Genomic DNA, 18823 nt, shown 5'->3' on the forward strand with positions numbered 1-18823 from the left:
CAGAGCAATAACAGAGCAGTGGCACACCCAGCACTAATTCAATGCCATCAATGTCGATAACTACATGTTACTTTTTTTTCTTTTTTTTTAGGGGAAGACCACAAAAACAAAGAAAATTAAAAAGCAGCACAAGATATTAAAAAAAACTGTGCTCAGGAGTCTAGTGAAGAAAATCCAAATTTTGCTGATGACAGAAAATCTGATCCTACAGAAAGAGCTGCCATTTGTTCCACTTCACCCTGCATATGTAGACAGACTATAGGCCAAGATCCACCTTCATTGCTTCTAAATCACAAAAAGATTACCTTGTCTGAAACTGTAGTTCTTAATGAGATTATGTGCAGATATTATTTTAAAACGAACTTAACAAGATTAAGCAAGTTAATCATACATTCAAGATACTAGCGATTTATTACGCAAGTTGGAATAAAATAATTCCAATAGGAAGTTATTTTAGGCACACTCAATGCATCTGCCTTACGTGCTTTGATTTACCATTCTGAAGACAGTTCTGTAGGAGAATGGCTGATTTTAAAATCAGAATTTAAAGATGTGAATTCAGTGTTCCTACTTGAATTACTACTCCTTACAGCATAATTATTTTAAATGCTTTTGTTATTTTTATTTACAAAATTCTAGGACCACCATGATTTCTCTGGCAGCGCCATGTAGGCAAAAACAGTTATGGCGAAATTCTAACAGATCCCAGACTGAACATCAAGCAACTGCAGCAAGGTTGGCGATAATATATATTTGTTTAATAATGATGATTTATTCATTGTGTAGAGAGCACTTGAAAAGGAATTGATACACAACACAGGTCGACTTAATGAAGTTGTAGAGCATATAAAATATTTCCACAAGCTTACAGACATGACAACTAATTTTTGGAATGTTGGAGCTACCCAGGATAATGTAATACAAGAGACTAACATTTACAAAACAATACAAGGATTTCAACAACTTAATACATTATAATGGCTTTCACAATGATAATTTACTTTTGTCACAATTTAAAAGACTAAAACATGTTAAATCCCAACCGGAAAAATATATTTATATTAGTCAGTCATGGCTTATTACACAGGAGAATTTCATGTGCTTGGACTTTGAATCTTAACTACAAGGTCCCAGAAGCACATTAGTCTGACTGAAAGTGTCATTATGAGCAAAAGGGTAGAAGACCATAGTGACATTAGGATCAATTCTAAAAGGTGTCATTATGAGCAAAAGGGTAGAAGACCATAGTGACATTAGGATCAATTCTAAAAGACGGGCAGACTTGAGTCAGGGTCAACTGTCAAAAGAATCCCTGAAAGGTTGGTAAGATTGAGGAATAGTCAATCATATACCAGAATCACATGTAAAGGGCAACTAGGGCAGAGCAAGAGACATTCACACAATAGATCAGCTACTTAAAAGCTGGTACAGCTGGCTTGGAATCACTCAATTGTCAGTCCTGTGACAAACAGTAGGGTGGGCACAGTTATTCATACATCAGTATCACTTCTGGAAGACTGGCTAGGCTACAGTAGAACCAGAAATAGGTAAGTCTTGGATCAAAAAGGGTGATAGGGATATAGCAGAATCATTCCAATCAACCTAACATTTCAAACTGCCAGAGGACTGCTGCAGTGCAGGTTGGAAATTATGTAGGAATAATTTTTATATTCCATGTTATGATTTACACGTGGAAAGTGGGTATTTTACACAACCAAACAACTTCAACATCTGACAATATTTCTGCTTCATAACAATAAGTTGGACAAATGTCTTAACAAACAGTACAAAAAGAGGCTTTCCCAGAAAATGTGTGGCCCCATAACATTAATTGTCCAGTTTTGTAGTTGAATATTCTTTCCTAAATAAGCTAGACCCTTCCAACTAACGCACCTTAAAAAAGCAACAGTTGGCTCACCTACTAAAATTCCTTCTAAAAAAAATAAAGAAAAAAGGTCCCAGTGCACAAACATTAATTGCAGTCAAAAACACCAAATGCAGCCAACTCTAGACTGAGAGAATTCTGATCAGGTAACAACATTAAAAAGAACAAAACCTTTTGGTCTAATAAACACTCACCTGTAATTTCATGACATCACCACATGCTGGAGCTCCAACTAAACCGGTCCCAACGTTCTTTGCATTCTTATCCAAAGAGCCAACATTCCTCGGGTTCTCATAATGATCCACCACCTAAAAATGAAAGACCTAATTAAACATTCACGTTCTTGCAGTGGATACAAAATGCATGCATAATAATTTGAAAGAATGTGAGTGTTATGGTCAAATATCTGCACAGTATCGGCCATTTTCCTTAAAGACGTAGTATGTAGGGCAGGGTATGTTAGACCATTAAAATCAGGCAATAGTCTTGTTACTACTGTATAAAAATGATTCACTGGTAAAATACATAATCATATATGTAGACAGTTGTAAGAACATTCACTAATCAGTCTAGAATTTTCAAGTAGGACACAAAATATTTTAGTTCTAAGTTGCTAAGCTGAATCTCTAATAATGTGGCAAAGATGGATTCCAAAAGTAGACACGCATTTTGAAAAGGTTGGGCCTGTGTTTCCAAGAACCAAAAAATATTCTACCCATTCAAATCCAGAGCAGGCAACTTGAAATCGAGTAAACCAGCTAAGAAATCAACTTCTCAAAATCTACATGGCTTGATGCTTTGCTAACAACATATAATCAGCAGAGTTACAACACTTATATCTCTTCATAGAACAGACTTTATTGCAAAATATTGTAGAAGTGGTAAGTCTGAGAACATTCCCCGAACAAATCAGATGTTATGCTACATTTTAGCTTGGAACCATTATGGCTCCACATTGTTCTGCCTACGACATAAGATATATTTGAATTGTTCCCCACTAAACTGGCTGCTTCCCCTCTCACAGAATACCTGTAAACCTGTTGGCTCATGAATAAGAGTGAAGTATGATATTTAAAAGGCAAGCCCATTAAAGAGACAGAATGATAAACCATTAAGAAGGGTAATGCAGGGTTGCAAAGAGATTGACCCTCTGATGACATGTTGCCTTTAAGGAGGGCAAATATGAAAAGGAGGAGGCACCCTGCAACTGAGTGAGCTGCCAGGCATATAAAGACAACATATTTTTCAACAGTTTTGCTACAACAAAGTCATCCACTGAAGGCTTTAAATTAAATATCACTATCTAAAAACCCTCTCTTCTTTAATCTGATCCTTGCGGATTGGCACGCCTCCTTCACTGTAGCTTTCAGTCTGATTATTGCACGATTGCTGATATACTTCAGCGTGGAAGAACTATTTCTTTTGTCACTCCCCTTTGTGCTGCATGGCGGCCATGGCGCTCACAGCGCGAACATGACACAGCAGCATGAACTCAATCTGCGGTACTGGAGCGCTAGTCACATTGTCCACACGGTTACCTAATCAGAGTAATTTCTTGTGGATCTCCTCTTAAAACATGTGAAATTGGTGAATGCTTCAGGTAAAATAGAAATCCTCAAAAAAGCGTCTCTCCCGACACAGCGGGAGAGCAGATACCACAATATTCACTGCACTCAGGAAACTCGACCCAGAATGTTTTGCAAGCATTCGTTTTCAAAACATGTTTGCTTGTAACTCAGCCTGTGGTCGTTCTAGGACAATTGGACCACCACCAAAACATTCACAACAACGTGCTCGGTCTACATCTATGGGTTCCCAAACTAGGTTAGTGGGGACCCCAAAATAATAACCCTTCTGTTTAACCTCTCTCATAGCTGGAACTTTTGTTTCACAGCTGAGAGTAGGTTTTCTTTTAAAGACCTTCTTTGTGATATCATTGCTAACAGTCTGTTAGTCCGGAATATGTGTAATGCACTATTTCTGCTATTTTTTGTGTGGTTATGCTCTCTAGGGGTGAACTATACAGTTACCTGCCCATGTTTCTTACAAATGCTATTTTCATTGTGGGGCCCTCTAGGGGCTGTTCCACGCATTACAGTCATATCACATATTTTTAAAAAATCAAGACATGGAAACATGTCCCATAATGCTTTGCAGGGCATTACTTTTACAAAACACATCTGCTCATAACTCAGCCTGTGGTGGTACCAAGACAATAGGACCACCTCCTAAACATTGACCACAATGTGCTTTTTCTGCCTAAATCATCTCTGGGTCCCCACACTATGTTAGTGGGGACTACAAAATAATAACCCCTACCACCATACATTATCTCTTGGCTATAACTGTTTTACAGCTGAGAGAAGTTATGTTTTACGGGCCTGGTTTGTAATATCTTTGTAACAGTTCTGCTAGCCTTGAAAATAAAACATTTTTGCTCATAACTCAAACGTTGGTGGTCCTAGGCCAATGGCACCACCTTCAAAACACTTTTTGTATACATAATCTCTGGGTCCTCGCACTAGGTTAGTGGGGACCCCAAAATAACAGCCCCTCCCACCATTCACTGTCTTAAGCTTTCTTATGGCTTCCACTTCAAAAACTGCCCTCCAAGAGCTAAGTATGTAGTTACACTGCATTTCTTTCTCCTGTATATTTTCATGGGGTTAGCCCCTCTTGGGGCAAAGAATATGGTTACATGACCATGTTTCTTACAAATGTTATTTTTGTTATGGTGCCCTCTAGGGGCTGTTTTGGAGCATTACAGACTAATGCCAAATGTTTTTTCTGAAAAAGTATGATAATTGTATATGTTTTCATAATTCCTCTTTATTACAATTATGACCATAATTCAGGCCAACTTAACATCCTTATTACACTATGACTATTGGAACACTCTTGATATGCTTGGGTGACCCTTCTAGCTTATTTCTCTTGTTACTCTTAAGTGGCTGTCTTGTGTCTTTTTTGGGGGACTTGTGTTAGCCAGCCAGCAGCTCTGGTGGTGGGCGGTGAAAGTGGTATTCTATTGGAATTGGCATGGCAGATTTAAATTAGGATGCTAAATGGCAACATTTTCACTTTTTGCTGTAGGCAGAGGAAAAAGGTAAACTGAAGTGCTTTAGTTAAATACAAAGCCACTCGAATTATATAGAATGAAAAGACAAAATTATGAGGCAGGGTTGGCCAATTAATGTGGCAAGAAAAGTCCAGTTATGAATTTACAATGCCAATAACTAACTCAAGCAAATGCGACACCTATTGCATTGCAAATGCTTGTTGTTTCTATGTGCTTTATAAAATACCACCTGAAAAAGGTTAGCAATCACTCCATTTGTATTGTTGCCACAGTGGGACATAAGCTGTTCAGTCAAGGCAGAACGGGGCAACCCTGAAGAGCCACATGTGAATTCCTCATGAAGCTTGTCAGACTTTATATGCTTTGATGAGAACAGCAAAATAAAAAATAAAAAAAGACTTGGCTAGGATTCAAGTCTGCAATACTACTTAAACAATGTAATAAAAATGAATCTGTTCTGCGGGTTTTGTTAGGCCAGTAGAAAGGGCAAGCTGGTAAGCCAGTTAAGAGCTTAATTTGATGCCGCACATTAAGTTTGTAATATCTTTTATATTTTTGTTGGCCCTATAATTATTTTCCTTGAATACATGAATGCCTGACTCATCTTCCTAAACCCTGTTTTAACTTGGGGTTTTCATTCTGGCAACCCCATGCTTATTTTAATTTTATTTTTTCCTGATTTGTGTTTTAGTTTTGTTCGCCTCCTTTCTTTCACAATGGGTGCAGCAATGGGGAAGACTTATTTTCTTTTACCACTTTTAAAGTCCCCCCCCCCCAATCCCAAGCTTATCTTCAGTTAGGTATTGCCTCTATGAGTAGCTGTATGGCAATGACCACCCCTGCAGTCTTCCTTTTAAGTTCAACTGTCTACTCAAGACATTTGGGGGCATGGCTGCACACAATAACGCAATTCTGTCTGGATCCACCTGTGCATTGTCCAAGCATACCATGCTGTCCAAGCAACACCATTTTTCCACTCCACTGCATCTGCTACTCTGAGCTCATGGCTAATCATTATGGTAAGTTACCTCACAGTAGGTATTTAGACTTTCCTGCTTATACTACTATCTCACCTTCCTCACAAATTCAAAAGCACTCCTCCAGTCTGTCAAAAACTACTTTTAGATGTGGTCTTTTGAACAATCTTAAACACAAAAACCTCTCAACTTATTCTATAACAAGCATCAGATGTCCCGGCCATAGGATGCCACTGTTGCTAATGCGCTAGCACAAATCCTGAAGGATATACAACATCTTCACAGTGGATCAAGCCTCTGCCAAGGAGGAGCTGCTATGTTTAGAAATACTCATCTATTTGCTTCTCTGCTTCTCATGCTGCAAATTGGCTGGCTCTGATAAATCCTTCTGAACAATTCATTTTAGTCTATTTTATCATCCTCCTAGTTTTCTATTAATTTTGGCTTTGCGTGAATAGAGTTTGTGTCTTTTGTTCTGAAAGCCTCTTATTTATTCTGCTCAGGAATCTAACACTTCAGCAGGCTTCTCCGGGAAACTTCTAACCTGCTCAAAACCTTTGCCCAACTCAAGGTACATCAGCGGATATCTCGCACACAGCTAAATAAAATGTCTTGATTTTGTATGTTAGCCTTTTAGTTTCCCTTGATGGTAGTCTGCAGAGTAGCCACCTTGTATGGCTCTATCGTTAAACTGAAATAGAAGAAGTTAAAGTTAGCTTTCAATCAGCCTCCTACAACATACCTTAAGAGTGCAGACCCATCCTCTATTTGAGTTTCGTCTGCATTGTATATCATTCTTTTGTGCAAAGTTACTTCAGTAAAAATGTGTCCCCGTCTTGAATGATTCAACTCAGACTTACAGCAGAGTTAAAATGCAGGCAAGCAGAAGGACTAAAGAATCTAGCCCCATTTGAAGGCATATTTACATTTAAACGCATAACACCAATAAAACTAACATTTTTAAACAGTGTTCTGAATTCCTTTAAAATCACATTCTTTCTGCTTCCACTGGAGAAGTACTGAAGCTAGTAAAGGAACTCTCAAGCCTGCTTATTTCCAAACCTATACCTCCAGGACTTGACGTAAACAAAATTGGCATTTTTTTCCTTCACTGAATTCATCAAAGTTTGATTTTATAAACAATGATTTTTTAATCCCTCCAATGTGTGTCTTTACGGATCACTTCCACCATGTCCAGTACAGAAACCTTGTCACACCCTTTACTTAGGGAGTAGGTCTCCTATTTAAAACTTCATTCAAGCTTAGAAGACTCCCCTTTAGCTCACTGTCCAAAAACATTCCCAAATCTGGTCAGTGACAGCATCATTCCTCTCAGTGAGGGTCTTCAATTCCTGAAAAAGACTTTGGTCCAGCCTAAAAACTACTGACCAATCTTTTTGCTTATCTCCAAAATCCGACTCTGCCGTTAGAACACAACTGTCGTCTTTGTGTGTTTTTTTTTTTTTTTTTTTAAATCGGAGTTGCTCCTCAAGCCATTTGAAGCCAGTTGTTGTTTTGGTCTTGGGACAGAATCTGTAATAACTGCTCTGCAGAAATATCTGTCCCTTTTTGTTCAGATTCGGGAAGCGAGTCTGCTCTGATCCTCCTTGATCTCTCAGCAGATTTTCCTGCCATCTCTCGCCATATTCTTCTAGCTCGCTTAAATGGAATTGGGCAACGAGGCAGTGCAGGAATGGATCCTGTCTTATTGATCAAGAACACTTTCTGCCTGTCCCCACTGTTCACTCATCCTTCCATCCAGTTAGGGCTGAAGTCTCCAATCTCTTTAATATCTATTTGAGCCCGTTAATTAATCTTATTAGACTTCACAGCTTGTGCTTTTCTTACTGTACAGATAATACCCAACAAGTTCTATGCTGGCAACCCCCTAATGAACCAGAACGTAAAAGAGCATTTCCAAATTTCTCCAATGATATCTCTGTATCAATGCATGATAACCATGTGGAGCTTAACATCATAATTATGGAAATACTGACCGGGGATTCATCTTCGAAGAGTCAGTTTAATCCTGAAAGATGACAAAGTGCCTCAGCTATGCCAAACCCCCTCCTCAGTATAGAGCTGTGGTTTAGCAGCGGACCATAAGGTAAACAGTACTTAAGTGACCAGGATCCCATTTTACTGCCTCTGAGGAAACGAGAACTTCATTCAATTGTGACATAAGAGGTGCACACAGAACAGAAAAAAAGTGGAAATCACTAACAAAAAAAGGCAATATGTCTATGGAAAATACAAGTGTGCCTGCAACCAATTGCTGGAGTATAAGAGAAATGTGATGATCATGTGAAATAAATGGAGAGTTAAGGGTGCTTCCAAACGGGGAGGTGAATAAAACGCCCTGGAGGAGAAGCAAAATTAGAATGGACTTTGACAGAAACTAGACAGATGTCAAACATTTGCTAAGATATTAAAGTGCATTGACCGTGAATTGGTAACTGCTGAAGTAAATTCTGAGGTGACAAAAGATGCATGTAAACGCACACCAGGATCTGTTTGTTCTTTAGGGTTGGAATGGAAGGTGTTAAATCACAATATGAAAGAGTGTTCACAACTTTTGTAACAGAGGCAGCTTTGTTTAATAGATTTAGACAGTGCGTGAAACTCAAACAAAACCAATATATACCAACAGTAACTTACCTTATGTTACAATTTAGAAACAAAGAAAAACACTAGCAGGGTGCTTTAAGAAGAAAACGTAAAACGTAAAAATATGAATAAATATTTATGGTAAATTATGAAAACACCCTGTTGATGAAGGATTGATAGCATAGGTAACAGTGATGAAAAAAGAATATAAAAATATGTTTTTGCGGCAAAACAGCAGTACCATGAGAAGCACTCCGAATGTTGGTTTGTTCCACTGAGGACTCCTGCGGGCGTGAGAGGGGTGCCTTGCTCTCAGCTGTTCGTACAAAGCAGCTGCTAAGGTCTGCTTCCGAGAGCTTTCTGCTGCTCTTAGGCGCTAGGATGGGGACGTATCACCTTGGTTAGACTTCTAGGGAAAAGACCACCACACGTCTCTACCTTGTGTATAAGCACCAGGACTGTGTAAGCCACAGTGTGTCAAAATGCAAGTAAACCACCCGTCAAGACGCCGGTGAACCAGCACACCCACAGAAGAGCAGCCGTCCCAGCAACTCTCTTCCACTTCACCAAATCACCAAACCTAACTAGGCCCGGTGGGTCCTGTTTAAAATTTAAAATGAAGCGTTAATTAGGGTCAGTGCTCGGTGTCCTGGTGCTGCTGCTACCCCTGCTGCACGGCTTGAAATTACCCCCATGGGAGTGCAGCTGCAGAGAGTCAGGGCGAAGCGAGAGAGGTCTAATGAGGGCTACAGGAAAGCACTGATGGGGGGTGGGGTGGAATTGTTGAAAACGTTTGCATAGGTTTGAGGTGATCACTCACGGAGGCACAACAAATTTTAAGAAGCGAAATCGCGCTAGTAAATTAGAGAAAAAAAGTAGTCCAGGAGCCGGACAGAAAACAGCGAGCCTCGCATGTTTTCTGTACTTGGTCGATGCGCTCGAGGAGGGCTAGCCACCGGAAAAGGCATGACTTATGCATGCCTTCGACTAATGAAAGCAAGCAGATTTTATTAGGCAAGCCCACAAACCAATTAAAAACACTGACTTGACGTCGACAGGGCTCCGAGCCCTTTTCTAAACACTAAAGCGTCTCGCTGCGATACGCATGCAACGCAGGCTCGACCCTAAAAATAAGACAGACGGCAACAAAGAAAGAAGACAGAAAAAGGCATTGAAGAAAGAAGATGGCAGCAAAGTAAAAAGATGGCATGCTGGAAGAAAAAAGAAGTAACTTCTGCATCAGAGCCAGAGGAAGGACACTCACAGTGTCCAATAGGAAGTGACCGGAAGGAGTACTTGGTCTACAGGCAACTCCACGGCAAGAAGATGAAAGGATGTGATGTGAAGACAACATGCTGGCCAACCCAAAGCAGGTAAATAGGAGCGACGCTGGAGTAAGACAATGGTAAGTTCAAGTAAGTAAAGGGCTGGTTCCAAGCTCCTTTTAAGTTTTTTCACTAACAAAAGATTTTGCAAGCATGCGCGTAAGCAGGCGAAACATAAAAAAAAAAAAACATTTTGTGATTGATTGGCTAAGTGGTTGGAATATTTCAGTGCTTGTTATTTAGAACAATACTTTTACTTCCAAGTTCTATTGAATATTGTCATTTCCGATTAGAATTTAGACCACTTTGTCAACTAATGACCACAAGACCCAGGTCTTTAAATTTTGCTTTAGAGCAAGACCATTCCCTAGTTATCACATGTCTAGTATGGAAAACAATCCAGGATTCGATCAGTCAGGATTGTCCAAACATATAGGGGTCCCATTTAGCTAACTTGCTAAAATCTCTGGACTTGCAGAATATTAGGCTAAATGGGAAAAACCATCCAGTGTTCAAATTTACTGTCAAGCAACATTTACGAGCACTGTCACATTCCCATGGCATTCTTTTTGAAAATCAATATTATTCTACACCTTAGAAAGTGCACCTTAGAAGACTGAGTTGATCTGTTTGTAAATCTAGGAATTATTTATTAGCTCCTCTTCTAAAACTTAAAATGTTTTGCATCAGCATTTTGTTTATACCTCTACTTGAATTTAGTTACAAAACTCGGTGGCCAACTGCCATACGTGCAAAGGCCCCAAAGATGACTTGTCATATTTTCTTTCTTTGTGTCCAACTTTTTTAACGTAAAGACGCATCTTGCTTAGAGTTAATTGCTGAAAGCTAAATGTGTGGCTTTGGTGGTCCACACAATATCATTAGAAGTAAACGTCTGTCTGAATACTCCCTCTCCACAACAAGAGCAGTGAAATACTTTAAGACAGTTATTAAACTGGTTAAGATAACAGATGATTCGGTCAACAGATAATGTTACATATGTCACTCTTAGCGCTGCCTATTAATTATTCCAGTTTCTTGGACGTTAATGTATGCTGTAATGTACCAGTATAACCTTTTACTTTCTATATCAGTTACCGAAGTTGTAACTGTTTGCCTTGCATATAGTCAGTTTTGATTGAACAATAATCATCGTTTAACTTTTATTTAAAAAAAAGTGTATCATTGTCACAATACCGCAAACAGTATCCTATGTAAAGCCAGTAGCTAAGCAAATCTTCTCTGGGCTGCTCAAGTTATAACCTTTGTATCAGTAAACTGCTGGCTAGGGATTAAAAAAAAAGTAGGGAATGCTGAAAGTATATATAGGAGTTCATAAAAAAAAAAGTGGGGAAAAAAACAATAACTTAAGATGTTCTTGGTTTATAAGTAAGAGGAGGGGGGACGCTTGCACAGGCTTCGGTACGTACTGCTTTTGGTTTTACTGGTGGTTAAGGATTCGACTGACAAACCTCAGTTTAGGCAGTGGCAATCCTTGTTTTGTGGTATCACACACCATCACGTTAACGGTCTGTCAAACTTACAGAACACAACGACAGATACTTTGCAGTCACAGGAGAGTGGATAAAACATGGCACAGATGGATAAAGAACAAATATTTCAGTGACTTCCTGTTGGCCAAACATGGGAAGTTCAAGAAACTAACATTCTGAATCATAACTCACACTCAGAGCAGAACCGCTAATGTTTGCTGCCGAGACAGTTCAGCCTTAAGTTAATAGATACAGACTCGGCTGGCCAATGAAATGGAACAATTTACGTGCCCAAAGTGTAATTTTGTAAAATGTCTTAAAGTATGCTTTTTGTGAAACGAATATCATACCGCGACGAACCAAAAAACGACTACAAAACTATGATATATAGCAAGCAAAGGCTTAAGTGGGCGACCCCGAGAAGAAGCTCTACGATATAACCGACAGCGTCGGGCCTCGTAGTAAGTAACTTTTAAACGCCCGGCATACGCACTTTACATCTACGGGTCCTGCAGGCTGCAACGTAAGCTACTCAGCTCACAGACAACGAGCAGACAGGTGGCGAATCGGAATGCTATCCGTTTGTTGGCCATTGGGAGTCAGCGCCGATGTGTTGTAACTTTACACGCATCCTGCGCCACAGATGGGAGTTTCCAGAGCTGGACCTGCGCCACAGCCTACTGTCAAGGGCAACGTGAGACTGAGAAACTAACTCCCCTTTACGTTTCCCTAGACAATGTAAATCCACCCCAGCAATACCTTCTTGTGGTAAGCCGCGGTCGGCACCCAGACGTCTGGAGCTGAGAGCCTCCGTAAAAACCCACGAGAGATACCAGCAGCTAGGGACGCAGACATCTTGCTTCTGGAGTTTGCAGCAACGGGGATAATCACGTGATCACAGACGCACAAACACAACAAGCAACGACGCAGCGCGTCACTTCCGCTTTCGCCTAAAACATAAATGGGTCTGGCCATACCTAAGCGTGTGGTTTCAGCTTCGGAAGCCCTGCGTTAGATGGAAACACGTTAAAGTAGCGTTGCTGCTCACGTGCAAAGTTCAACGCAAAATGCTTCGGTTTCATTTTTTTGTTTTAGCCGTTTCACAAGCTGCTGAATACCCGCGCCGCTCTTCTTACACAAGTATCATTACACTCAGCAAGGACGACGCCAGTCCGTAAGCATTCTCACATGATGAGATATCTTCGATTATACGATTTGGCGCCGTACAATCGTGTATGACCCCTATACAAATGCAAATATTATTCTTACTCATCGGGGATTTTTCAAGGGTCTGCGTAAAACAAAACGTGGAAACGGAGCGGCAGTGTAGGATCTACTCTGTCTTTTAGTATTTCATTTTCCATTTCTATTTTATAGAATGTTACGTGCCTCTGTGATGTTTGCATTGTTCGCATGTAGAATCCTGGTTGCCAGGTAAAGGCAGTTAGTTCCTGCACTTCGCCTGGTAAACAGCGATTCTCCGTGGCTCCTGAATTCTCAGAAAATAAACTCCTCAAAAGAAGTTTCTTCTCTGCGCCCGTCCGTCTTTCATCAGATCTTACAGGCAGTGAGGTATTACAGACAATTGTATCACCAGGTAGCGTTTGTTTCAACTGGAAGTGTATGTCGGCTGACCACCTGCTATGAAGGCAAATTCTGGGCAGTGGGTGTAAAAATTCAGGACAAAGAGTCAAAATTCAGGACAAAAATTGAGGAAAATGGGTCAGTTTTATGCACACAAGTCACACAATATTATATTAAGTAAGGAAATAGACGTGTAACATGACTACAGTTCAAAATAGGTTATGTTATTTGGTATGTATAATACATTAACAGTATTGAATACACGTTGATATGTTACTGGACTTATTTGAAAATTAAAACACTGGGAAACACTAATCAAGATTTGAACACTGGTATGAGTCGTTTTCATAGAAACCTGCCACTTTAGCATGAATGTTGGTACCAGAAACCACACTTTTGTTGAATAGGGACTTCTGGGCAGTGTCTCATTCTCTATTATCTAGGGTGGAAGTAACGTGAATGATAAACAACAGACCATTGGCTAATAAGTATTGGGTCAAAGGCTTGTTTAAGTATTATATACATCCTATACAGTATACTTTCCCTTTCCCCAGATAGAGGTTGGCAACAACTGCATAATAGGAAACTTTCAGTCTAGCTACACTGCATTGTTGGGTGTGTATTAAAAGTGATAATGCTGATCGTCAATAATTCCCAGGGGGGCTTTCCCGCTACTGCCCACGATACACTCACTAGTATTTAATTCATTGTCAATAGGAACTGGTATTTGCTGACAGACATGAGAGTAGAAGCAGCCAGGTAGCTCATAATATGCAAATAGGTACAGTGTGATGTATCTTATTCGTACTTCCTTCATACAAGTGTGGTTGTGACTGGTTCATCCCTTCCTAGTAACAGTTGGGGCGGAGGGATGTACATTGGTGTATTATGTGTAAGTTGTAGCTAATGGCCCATGTGTGCTGTTAGCCTCATGCCCTGTGGCTTCACAATGGGTGGGGTACCTAGTGATGACTTTGGAACCTACCTGTGTTTCTATACTGACGTATGTTGTCCAGGTTGCAGGTCACTGTATACTGACGAAGGTGAGTGAAACCATACAGTTATGGGATCTATATTAGTGTATTGGTTTAATACTGTGTTCCTCAGTTATGTTCTTTGTGTGTTCCTTGGGCTAAGTGCATATTTAGCTGTGGTATGGTAATGTGAATATCCTGTACCTGGCGATGTATAGTTCCTATCAGGGGGATCCTGCTTGGTAAATAGTCAACCATGGCCATTACTTTTTTTTTTTACCTGTAAGTGTGCTTTGTATGCCACCATGCTTTCCATCCTGATGGTACTCTCTGTCATGCTCTATTTGCAGATGGGAATGCTTACTATACCGCGGTGTTAACGTTGGATTTCACACTCGCTTACATGTGACATTTCAGTAGTACTGAGTGTCCTGCTGAGTGTGTCTCCTTCTGATGTCCATTACACTGGCTGTTTGATGCAGGGGCCCAGGCCCAGTCCACAGTTTGCAAGCATGACAATTGGTGATGTATTAAACACACATATACAGTATCTGTGTTCAATGGTGATTTATTGTGCATATAATAATAGTGATAGTCAAATTAGCGGTGCATAGATTCACAAAAAGGTGATGAATGGGGTCCTGGTAGGTGGATTCATATTAGTAGATGCTACAGCAGTTGGTTGCACAGGTCCAGTGTCCATGGAAAAATGGAGTAATGAGTCAGAAGAGTCAACAGGGTGTATCAGTGGCACACAAGGGAGAAAAATCAGGAGAGGTTCAATTCCTGGCAGTGGGTTTGGTCCTGGCATCTGCCTCATCCGGATGTCTGGATGGATGGCCACGTTTGAAGGGGGGTTCTTCAGAGGGAGGGGTGTCTGAGGGCTGTGGTTCCCCTGGCAGGGCCTTCATGCCACTAGCTGCCGCAGACTTAGATGAGCCAGATGTTAGGGTGCTAGTGGTATGGGCATGATGCTGCCTGGAGATACCAATGAGGGTGGTGTTGATGTCCCTCAGCACCCCTGCAATGGAAGCCATGGGGGCATTATGTGCCTGCCACTGCTGCATGACTCCTTGGTGGTAGTCCCTCTGCAGGCTTTGATTTCCCCCCAGCATGGTAATTATTTGGTCCATTCCTGTCCTGGGAAGATTGGTATGCTCCAAGGACTTGGGAGATGGTTTCCTGGTCAGTGGAGTCCCTTTGAGGCCCCATCCTCTGTCCCACTGCTTCTGTCCCATGCACCCTACCCCTAGGTGCCTGTGCCCCTTGCACGGTGTGCCCACTGCCAGTGGTAGCAGGACCATCATTGTCTTGGGTGTCAAGGTTTGAATCAGGTCCCTGTACTACAATTGATTGAGTAGTCCTTGTGACACAGGTTTGGGGGCGATTGGTTGGCTGGGATGTGGATCTGCATTTATACAACTGATTAGACGGCAAAGTCTGCCAAGAACGGGCAACAACACTGTTGTAAACCAGTACTGACTCAAATATACACTCAGCAGTGGAATCATCATATATAAAAAGTCCTACCTCCTGGCTTTCCAGGGTAAAATCACCTTGTGGAACAAGATGGTCTTTCTATAGTTAGCATGCCTAAAATAGGGCAAACCTACATACCAAAAGAGCCTAACTGATTAAATCTAATAAAAGCTGCACATTAAGAAATAGGCTTGGCGCATGCTGGGGTGTCTTTAAAGCTACGCCTCCTACAGAAATGTCACTGTTGGCCATTAATGCCAAAATAAATTAAACAATACATATTACAGTGTGAATCAAAATACAATATTGTATAATTATTAGTTCCCTGCAATTTTCAGCAGGTCATTCCTTCCGAATAGTCTACATAGACCATGCCGGTCCATTCAAGCCAATAGATAAATACAAATTTTATTAAGGATCTATAGACTCGTGCATTCAATTTATGTGGGTGTGGCCCCTGCGCCAGATCATAGATAGCACATAAAATAATTCTTAGGCTTAATAGCAGTGGGTGGAGTTCATACATTTCTATCTGACCAACGGCTATCCTTTTCCTCATATGCATTTGCAGAAACCCTTGATAAAATGGTGGTAAGTCTTCAAGTCTCATACTCTTTAGGCCCAGTTTAAATAGAGTCATTGAGAGAGCAAACTCCATGCTAAAACAAACCTTGATTGCAAGGGTCCTAGATAATGTCAAGCCTGGTTTCAAAACCTGCTTAGTGCACAGAGAGGTTCAAACAACATGCCAAGATGCTTACTATCTAAGTGTTCTCTGTTTAAGATGTACTTCAGAGTCAAAATGTTTGTACCAGACCTTCCAGGATGGCGAAATCAGAGTGATCAATCATGCTTCACTTTCTTGCAGCAAGTTGCAGCATGCCCAGGATGGTCCACGCCAGACTACAACTTCAATGCCATATCCAGTGACTGGTTGGTGACCAAAGTTTGGGGAGCTCTTCGTAGAAGTATTAGGATTGAAGGAAGAGTTTAATCCTCCCTATTAATATGCTGTACTGGGATGAAAGGAACAAGAACAGTGATACTGCTACTCTTACCGAAAGGAAGAGGATGAAATTGGTTTCAGTAAACACAGCGAAATCATATCTCGTGGTCCATCCTGTACAGCAGCCCAGTGCAAAAAACTACTGCTGACAGAGCCACTGACCCCTCTGTTGCAGCATGTGTTCCAATCTGATTTCCCTCACAGCAATAGCGAGCAATCAATTCAAAGCACAGATCAGCAATTGGAAAGCCCCAAGAAACTGCTGATAATATATAATATTATCAACTACACTACCCCTCCAATTTGAAAGTGAGTCAGATGAAAATTCTGAATTCCAGTGTTCGTCTCTTCCACAGTTAAAAAAGAGATTTGTTGTAATTTGAAATGTTTCCATTAAATATTTTGATACTGCATAGTCTCTCTAGTCAGAGACAACAAGTCAATAAGGAAAATCCTTTGCGAAGGAAATGGAAGGAAGTTATAGATAGTATGAAAGAGTATATTAAACAACCTTGGACTTATGACTGGCTCACATTAACATTAATTTTACTGACCATTTGCCTCATAATATTGGTAGTCCTTGTAAGAATGATGCATGGATAATATGTTCAAGAGATAGAAAATCCAGTGTCAACACTTAAAAAGTTAAATAAGCAAAATTAAATGTATGGAGGTACTAGAGAAATGTCTTGAGAGAAAATAGCAGCCACCCCACAGTAAGATGGATTCTACTGACACGAATTAGAAAATAAAACCCCAGGGCCAACAGAGAATGTACAAGTGCCACACACTTTTCGACTTGATTTATATGATATCATGCTTCCAAAAGCTCATACAGGTGAATGGGGCAGAACTACTGGGAAGAATTTGCTCATACAATTACAAGTCTATTCTTCAGTGTACAAGACTGACTCTCATTTCACCGCAGGAAACCACGAACAAACATTGTCCTACAACCTGTATACAGACTTGTATCTACATATATCAGATGCGTCTCGAACAGTAAATAGACATCAACAGGGAAACACTGGCCAGTTTCAAGAACTGCAAAAAATGCAACATTTGAAACTAAATTCCCTTATTTCAAGTCTCCATTGAAATATGAACATGATGCAGAAGCATAGTCTTATAACCAGAATGCAATAAACCTCAGTTGTGTGTTTATTTCCAGGCAAAAAGTGTTCTGTTAATGTGATTTTTTTAGATGACTATGCTAAAAAGGTTATGCAATATAGAATAAGACCATACTAGTAAAATTGGAACTGAACATTTACATCTTGTTATTTGTTTTACTAAAAAACAATTTTTATTTGGTAGCAAAAACACAACCCAAAACACCCATGGCTGCACAAAGTATCTCGCAGGATAGCATATCACATTTTTCAATTGCTTTCCCTGCATTGACCCTTCCAAACCTGAGCCCCTCCTACCAGCAAGGCACTTGTCATACATGAACCCTTTCCCTAGTGGGATACTATTCCTGTCCCAATGGTCCATCCAAAAGGTCCCAATAGGAACCCCTAAGACTCCATACTTTCTCCCACTTGCTGGGGCACCCTCAAACTTCATAGACATGTTGCTCTGCCGCCCTGCACCAATCCATGTCAGATTTCCACCCCTCAACGCTTGGTGGATCAGAGCCCTCCTCCCCCCACATGCGAACAATATTTTGCTTAGCCACTACACATCCAAGGATGGTCAGTAACCTGGGGTACTTGCCAGGATTCCCCGCTCCCCAGATATTCAAGAGGGTCATTTTGTGTGAGATCTCAGCCTATAGGCAGGCTCCCTCCTTAAATCTCTCCCAGACTCACTGCTTGTGATTTTTAACAATATTTTGAATTTATTAGTGATACAATTCAGCAAATAAAGTGTGCCCATTTTGTTAATGAAGTGCTAATACATTTAGTACTGAAATAGAATTATTCTAACCTTTCTAGATGGAAATTGAAGAAAGTGTTGAGTAATAATGAAATGCAATGTAGATTTTCCTAGTCTATGACGGAAAGTCTTAATTTTTTAAAGACACGAAGGTGAGTATTATGCGTTTCTTTTCTTACTTTATTCGATAGCAGCAGTCAAGAAAAACTACAAATCCCATGAGGCTAACCATGAACAGCCAATGGGATTCAAAACGTAGTTCCAAACATAACAACCAATAGGGTTACACATGTAGCATTATGATGTCACTTGACTGCGAGCAGCCCTCTTTTCTTGCGAAATAAGTCAATCAGAAGTAAATAAAGGGAATGAGGAACAAAGAATAAACAGAGCCATAACAAAGGCTAACACATTAGAACAGTAGTCCAAAAATCCATTGAGGTAAGTATGCTCCGAAAATCCAGATGATGATATTCCAGAACTTGAAGGGATCGAAGAGTTCAGCTGAAATATAGCGTTGGAGCAGGACGGAC

General features: G+C 40.4%; 1 protein-coding gene across 1 annotated transcript in view; it reads right to left on the reverse strand.

Annotated features, from left to right (window-relative positions):
• The window catches only part of ISCU (iron-sulfur cluster assembly enzyme), a 59620-nt gene extending 47265 nt beyond the window's left edge, over nt 1-12355 (reverse strand). The window contains exons 1-2 of the mRNA XM_069214785.1: nt 12126-12355; nt 2080-2193 (exon numbers count right to left, since the gene is read on the reverse strand). Coding sequence (XP_069070886.1) covers nt 2080-2193; nt 12126-12341 — 330 coding nt within the window. The 5' untranslated portion in view covers nt 12342-12355. The remainder of the gene's footprint in view (nt 1-2079; nt 2194-12125) is intronic.
• Nucleotides 12356-18823: the final 6468 nt, after the last annotated feature.

This window comes from Pleurodeles waltl, chromosome 11 (assembly GCF_031143425.1).
Source record: "Pleurodeles waltl isolate 20211129_DDA chromosome 11, aPleWal1.hap1.20221129, whole genome shotgun sequence".
NCBI classification, from domain to species: Eukaryota; Metazoa; Chordata; class Amphibia; order Caudata; family Salamandridae; genus Pleurodeles; species Pleurodeles waltl.